An 8,016-nucleotide genomic window follows, 5' to 3' on the forward strand; every position below is an offset into this window, starting at 1 on the left:
CTTTCCAAATAATTGTTGGTTGTAAATCAGGTAGAAAATGCTCCGTCTTGGCAGAGCCAGAGGAGGGGCGGGGGAGGGGCGCGAGGGTGGGACACCTAAGCGGCTTCCTGCAGCGCCCCCGAGGGTAACCTCAAGCTCCGTGGCCTCACTGTCTAAACTCAGTGGGTGAATTTATAACAGAAACGCAGCATTTTCCTTCTGCTTGTCAAATCTTGGCCCCACCGCGTTGTGTTCATTTGCATTCAGTGTTCAAATCCAGTGGGATTCTATCAGCTTTGCACGTGTCACCATTGGAGAGTTTTAAGATCATGTTTTAAACCGCCTTGTATCTTCGATAGACAATCAGAGGTGTTGCTCTAAGGTTCGAGGTCTAGCTGGACCACCGGGACAATGCCAGGCTGGCGTCCAGTGTGCTTGCAGTCTCACCGTGAAAGTAACAGGAGGTCGTTTAGAAGATCTGTAAAGCGTCGGAAGATATCGAGACAGAAATTGCCCATAATTCCACTGCTGTTGGCTTTCGTCATTTTTCTTTCTGGGCTCCTTGTTTTTCCCCTTAGGCTCTCATATGTGCACATATACATGCATTTAAAAAGCAAAATTGGGGTTGTATTGAATATATAGTTTATATCCTGCTTTTACCATGAACAAAGAGGTGTGGGTTTACATATCAATGTAGGCATTTTCCTTGTATTAATTGCTTCACACATGGTTTTGCCAAATATTCCACTGAAGAGTTAGTTACATCATTTTCCTACTTTGAGACACTTAAGTTCTTAAATATTACGTGTTCCAAGAAGAAACATTCTCATATATAAATCTATACCTCTCATTTGGTATATTTCATAGAAATACAATTGCCAGATCGCAGAATACAAAAATATTCAGGGAGAAAATATACTTATTTTATGTCATTTTTATTATTTGGAGCGAGTTTTTAAGTATTTTCCCCATTTGAAAAAGTTGTCTTAAGTGATTGTTAAATCCCCCTCTAGCTCTCCTATTGTATTACAACTGTCCTGTTGAGGAACTAGTCTTCAGATTATTTGTCTTGAGGATTTGGAGTTGAGCTAACCACATTTATATAAACATGTCCAATTCAGCTGGACCATAAAATTCAATTAGCTGGTATTTGTGTTCTTAACATACAGACAGAGACCTGAAAACACGCTGAGCCCAGGAGAACCCACCCATCCTGTATGTCACTTGGCAGTGTCATTTAGATCCAGAGTATATAGTCATCTCGTTCACCATTATCCGGTTTGGAGTAGTTTTTAACGCAAGTTTAGATTATGCTGAAGCATTTAGAAGGATTAGCAGTGGTTAGATACTCCCTTGGTTCGATGTCTCCTGCCCTTTTCCAGCCAGAGGAGACGAGACCTCACTGAATTTTGGTTTATTTTCCTCCCAGCCTAGTGCCGGGTTGGAAGGAAGGGGAGGGCTGGGTTTGGCGTGCAAGTCCATTTCTCAGCTCGCTGATGATCATATTTGGGTTAAATACTCAAACCTCCTTAGAGGAAGTTGACGAACTTAGTATCAGCCCTAATTGTGGTGTCTTGGTCCCTGTCCCCTCCTTGCAGGAAAGAGAGTTAAAGCACTTGTGTTTATTGCAGTTATCTGTCCACTGGTGCTGGCTGGCCTCCCCAGGCTGGGAGGTCTCTTCAGTTCTTATCCAGTGTCACCAGACTATTGACCACCATCTTCATCTTTTAATCCTCTCCCCATTTGGCTTCTGATGTCGCTTTCTCCTCGATTGCCTCTTTTATCCCTGTCCCGTCTAAGGGTGTCCTTTTCCAGATACCTCTTCCTCAGGGTTCCAGAACTTTCTTACGTCACATGTGTCAGTCCAGTTGGACGGTCGACCGCATAGATGTGCCGGGCTTCAGCCGTCTTCCTTCCCCTTGTCCTCTGGGCGTCTTTCAGTTAGTGCCTGATGTAACTTTGGACTCTTTCCTTGCCTTGGTCACCATGGTTTCCATCTATTTTATTTCTAGACTATCTTCCTCCTTGTCATGACTGCCCAGTTACCTTTTCTATAGCACAGTTCAAATGATGTGCCACCAACCCGGCTCCAAAACCTCCAGCGATTCCCTTGTAGCCTTTGGAGTTAATAATTTTTTTAAAAAAGACAGCTTTAATGAGATATAATTCACATACCATGCGACGACCCATTTAAAATATACAATTAAGTGGTTTTTAAAATAGTCATAGCTTCATATATTCATAGTACATCATCACCTCACCAATTTTAGAATATTTTCATCCCCTCATAAAGAACCCCCATACCTGTTAGTCACTCCCTCTCTCTCCCCAACTCCACAGTTTTTGGTAACCCCTAATCTAGTTTGTGTGTCTATAGAGTCACCTATTTTGGACATTTTATTTAAATAGAACTAAATATGTCAATGATGTGTTACTTTGTGACTAGCTTCTTTCACTTAGAATTTTTCAGTGTTCATCATGTTATATCATGAATATCACATGAAAGTACTTCATTCTTTTTTGTTACTGAATAATACTGCATTGTATAGATATGCCAGATTTTTTTATGCATAGTCGATGGACCTTTGTGTTGAATCCTATGAATCATAGTAGTCAATATTTATGGACAAGTTTTTGTGTGGAAATCTATCACCTCTGTCTCTCCCTTCCCCTCCCTGGTGGTCTCCCCAGGTAGACTCTGAGCTTGTAGCTATAAGGAACTCACTCTTGATTCCCAAAGGGTCATGTTCTTCATGCCTTTGCCCATGGTGCTCCCTCGGTGTGGACAGCCTTCCTCTGTGCCCCGGGCAGGGCTGTCGCCCACCCCAGCTCCATTGCTCAGAGGCTGGCCCAGATGCTCTCTGAGGTGGGCTGAAGTAGAATGCGTGCACTTCTACCATCCAAGACCGAGCTCCCTGAGGCCAAGGACAATATCCTATTATATCCCTGGGTGTCTAGCGTAATTAACGTGGAATTAGAACTTGGTAAATATTCGTTAAATGAACCATAAAGTTTTGAGAAAACACTTTTTATGTCATCCATCCATTTATGCTATCGGTAAACATTTTCCCATAACTTCTGCTTTGGGTGATGATGTCATCCCCTAAAAATTCTGATTTAACGAAAACAGAATGAAAATAACAAAAGAAAGTTGCCTGCATTGTACACGTACCTTAGGTCTGATCTTGACTCCTGCTTTTATCTTGATGACTTTTCTTTGTAAATCCAGACATACAGAGACTTACTGGCCAGCTATGCCACACACCCTGTTGTTGATTACTCAGAGGTGGAGATCAAAGGAGAACCATCTACTAAGTGAGCCAGCAGCTTTCCACAGGGTCTAACTCATGGTTTTAATGAACTCTTTAAGACTATCAAATCAGCCGTGTTAGTGCCTTTACTGATGTCATAAAAAGAAATAAAAAAGCTTAAGTGACAAAACTGAACAGCAATACATTTTACCTTTTGAAATGTTGTTTTGGGCCTTTGTAACTAGTGTAGTCTCTTCCTAGCCAGCTCATCCTGTTAGAATTTGGACTTACCTGACATGACTGCAAGGAGCTGGCAATGCAGTTAAGCAAGGTCAGAATCAGCGGAATACGCCCGTAAGTTGAATATGTGTATTTCAGACGTGGCACCAATTGAAAGCCATGGGCTGTCCCCAACAGCTGGTGTTGAGACATTTAGAACCCGAGACTTCGGATTCTGGAGATAGCCTGGGCTCCTGGGACAACTCTGGGCAGGAGTGTGAGCTCCACCTGGGGACACTGTCCGGGCTGATCCCGGAGTTTGGAAAGGCTATAGACTACTCATTTAATGCAGACTACAAACACAGCCCCCGAGAAAGTCTGCTTTCCCCTTGACCTGCACAGCTGGGACCCTCCAGGGCATAGAGCATAGGTGAGGGGCAAGGCGGATCTGCCAGACTCCTCCGCTATGTGGGTTGCCGAGGAACAATTAGCACTAGCAGCATTTCTCACACACCAGACTCTCATTATAGTAAGAGCAATTTGTGAACCAAAGTTAAGACTCCTCTAGGGAAGATAAAATGGTTAGGAAGCTGCTAAGTGGTTCAGTCTGGAATTGAGCTCACAGGCGTCAGGACAAGGCTTATCACTCCCTGTACCCACGTGGACTTACGGCCAGGCTGGGCGTTTGCCGGAATTGAAGAAGGAAACCCGGTCTACGCAGAGGCTGAAGCTGATTTTTGTAATAAGGTCAGATTGCCGGCAACGACGCCGCCTTAGTCAAGGCCTGAATGTGGCGCGCGGCTCCCCCTGGTGGCCAGATGAGCAACTACATGCTAGCCTGCCCGCCCGTGCTCAGCTTTTTCTTGATCATCTTGCCCCCCACCCTTTTACTGTGCCCCCTCTGGTCCGCCCCTGGCCCCGCCATCCTTCTCCCTGCGCCCTAAGATGTAATGAACGAGATCTTCACGGTCTGAAGAAAAGAGCAATAGTAAAGCCTTTCTTTTGTTTGCTTAAGGGAAGAGCATGTGTTACTGGGGTCAAACAAGCAAGGCAAGAAGTGATTAATAGGAAAAAGATGAAAAGGAAGGAAGCAAACCCAAGGGGCTCAAATGGGCCTACCCAACAGAAAATCGACGCACAGAAGGGTGTGTCAAAATCCTAAGACACCGACTCGCTATATCACTTATCTTGTGTCTTTAGAACAAACCGGAAATTTCAGTGCAAGAGAATGTAAGAATTCAGGGCTGCCTGAAATTTTGACTTTTTAACACAGATTCTGTCTGATTGTCATGTATGCTTGGATATTAGAGACGTGATAGTGACTCTGTATTGTAATATGGCATAGTTTGAAATGGCCTTTCTCGAAGATATCAGGAAACAGGACAATTGAGAGTTGCCAACCTTCAGATCAGTGCAACGTGTGTGTGAGAGACAGATGGTGAGAATATAAAATACTACAGGTGCTAAAAAGGGAGCAGTGTTTTGCACCTCATCAGCTTTTAAACATAAGGCTACAGAACACAGTATTAAAAATGGCAGTAGAATTTAATATCTGTGCAGTTATTTCCTTAAAGCTGAGATACAGAAGTGAATCGGTGCCAGGAATGAAGTAATGGTTTAGATAAAATGCTGCTGACTCTGGGTCTTATTCCTCCCAGCAACTTTTAAACCCTCCCTGGGTCTCTCTGCAGAGCCTCGCCGACCACTAACAGACCAGCTCCAGCGAGGGCTCCTCGCCTTTAAAATGAAACACGTGACTCGGAGTCCTGGAGCGCGGCGAGGGCGGGACCAGACCCCAGTCCGCTGGCTGAGGGTGGGTCCTCCTATAATTAGCGGGGAAATGCATCCTCGGCCCGCTTTGTGCTGCAGCTCCCAAGGCACCTTTGGTTCTCCCTAATCCCCTGAGGGTGGCTTGGCGCTTAGATCTTCCGGATCCCAGCAGAACTGCACGGGGTTGGCGAGGCCCCGGGCCGCTTCGGCCAGGCGCCAGAGGAGGGCGAGCCACCGGCCGCTCTGCTCATCCGGAGGTGTGCTGGTAACTATGCTGGGGATCGTTACAATCACAGGTGAGGCGGACGCCCGGCCTGTCGTGTTCTCCCCGCGGCGGTGGCAGGTGGAGTAAATGCTTTCTTCCCTCTAACCTGCATTTGGATGGGGGGACCTCGAGGTCAGTGGCGGGATAGATTGCTTGGCGTGTATTTCTCTCCGTGCAGACTCTTTGGTAAGAAGAGCTTTCTCTCATTGGCTCAGTAAGAACCTGATAGACCTTAAGTTTCCATTTTGCCTGTGCAGGAGTCTTCCTGCTGTGCCTGGGGGAGACCTTGAGTGTATTTTTTTTTTTAGGGGTTGTCTCCTTTCCCCTCACTGAGAGGGACTACTGCACCAACTGAATAGATTTGTGTTGGACGAGGGTGAATTTCAAAATTGCTTGTGACAGCCTATCACTGTTATAATAAAATATCAAATTCCTGTTTTTGAGTAATTACAGTATTTGGTAGGTTGACCTGGAACCAAAATGTTAGCTCTAGTTTAAGTAGTGATTTTAGTAAAACCATAGTCACTAAAATTGGTGGCTAGCGGGTAACAGCATTTGGGCAATGAATACTAAAAATGTATGTTTCTTAAGCTTGCTTTCTAGAGGTCTGGCTGAGTATGAGCTATCATATTTAATACTTACCTCCAGCAAATAAATTACATATATCAAACTTGTAGAATGTACTTGGAGCTCCTCTAACTTCGTATTTGATCATTTCATGACTCCTTAGGAACCTGCCTGTTTTCCTCCTCTGTCTTTTTTCCTGCCTTCAAGACAATGAAACTCCATTTGCTAATTTAGGTTTGTAAGACCAGCTAAGCTCTTCTCTAAATGCTTGAGATCATCGCTCACCAAAACTATGTTTTCTTAAAAGCACAGGATAAACTTTCTAGCACTTAAAATTTTTCTCATTGTAATTGCTTCTGCAAAGCCTTGTCCTCTTACAGAATTTTAAATGAATGTGAAAGTTTAGCCAAACTAAAAATATCTCTCATTTCCTATAGATTAGCTTGTTTACTTTGAGATTTCCTTAAAATTCTTTCTCCAAGTTAACTTGATTAGATTTTTTATCACTTACCTTGCATGAAAATTTACATGGTACCTAGAAACTATCGTTAAATAAACTATCCAAAATTTAAAAGTTAAAAACACAAAATTCTCCAGTTTTTTTCCCCCCCAGATCCTTACTTTTTTTTTATGAATGAAATATGCAAATGCCCAACCCTGAGAGAGGCCGCCTGGGAGTGTAGTTTGTCACAGCTGGGAGTGGGGCTTCTCTGATGGTAACTTTTTGGGGGATGCTTTTTATATACAGCTTAATTATTATAGCCACGATTTGATTAGTTTATCTTATGTTGAGTTTCTTATGGGAAAGGAAGGCGATCCTTTTTTTAGCATCAATTAGGACTTAACAAATTTAGGACTTGAAGGGGCTTTTAAAAATTGGCTCAGATAATCCCAATGGAATGATACATGATCGGGAACAAAAAGAAGGACTTTAATTTTTAAGGCAAACTCAAGTAATTGGATATATTGCTTTCTGAGTTTTATTACAATGTGGGTGTGGAGAACATGGCAAAATTTAGTACTTTTTCCTCGTAATAAGAACATGCACAGAAAATAACATTTCCGAGTGGAAGAAGTGAAAAATAAAAGGGAGTTTCAACTGTAGTTTTTATTCTTCTGCAAGTTACCCTGATAAGGAAGATTTACAGTCAGTTATCTTTAGTTGGTCAGAATCTTAAAAAGCAATGAAGACTTTTTAAATTGGCATTTAGGATTAATTAAATATCAGATTACTCATCTAAGTCATTTGAAAGAGAGTTATTCTAGTCCTCTTTAGTACTAAATTATGCAAGGAGCATTTAGGTTTCACAGTTATTAAGAAGGGAACTGGACCGATACCATTTTTGTAGAATTACTTAGGAACGAGCTTTCATTTCTGAATGTAGGGAAAAGCTGTCACTTATGGACTATTATTCTTCCCTCCCTGGCCCTATATACACAAACCACTGAAATGAACTCAGCAGAACTTGAATTATGAAATGATTGATGTTTCCAATTACATGCTATTGCCTTCCTTGAAGTCTTTCCCTCACATCACAGTAGCAATAACTTAGCTTAAAAACTGGAAAATAAATAATTTGACACGATGACAGTGGGGGAGGGGAGAAACTTTTTGAATGAGGGAGCTCACACATTGAGACTAACTGGAGAGGATCATGAGGAATTAGGGCAACAAAATTAGGGCAACTTTCTGTAACGTTAAACTGAGAAAGAGTCCTCCAGCACTTGTGCAAGCTCTAGATTATTTATAATGCACTTCTCTGTGCAAATCATTTTACAAGATAAAATAAAACACCCTTCCTATGGCTGCTTCTGTCTGCCGTGGAGGGAGATTAGTTGTTAAGAGACTTGTGATATGTGAAAGTAATACCCTGACAACTGCTGGAGTAGTAACTACCGCTTGCTGAATGCCTTGCCCGTCAGGCCATTATCGTTATTCCTCCACATAATCCTGCAAAAAGTGGT

The 8,016-nt window shown here is 42.8% G+C and overlaps 1 protein-coding gene across 1 annotated transcript in view; it reads left to right on the top strand.

Moving 5' to 3' along the window:
* The first annotated feature begins 5,330 nt into the window (after nt 1-5,330).
* AKAP12 (A-kinase anchoring protein 12) overlaps nt 5,331-8,016 on the top strand; it is a 19,114-nt gene continuing 16,428 nt past the window's right edge. Inside the window, exon 1 of the mRNA XM_023532147.1 lies at nt 5,331-5,515. Within this exon, the coding sequence (XP_023387915.1) occupies nt 5,491-5,515 (25 nt within the window). The 5' untranslated portion in view covers nt 5,331-5,490. The remainder of the gene's footprint in view (nt 5,516-8,016) is intronic.

The sequence above is a fragment of the Pteropus vampyrus genome, unplaced genomic scaffold (genome assembly GCF_000151845.1).
Source record: "Pteropus vampyrus isolate Shadow unplaced genomic scaffold, Pvam_2.0 Scaffold78, whole genome shotgun sequence".
Lineage (NCBI taxonomy): Eukaryota > Metazoa > Chordata > Mammalia > Chiroptera > Pteropodidae > Pteropus > Pteropus vampyrus.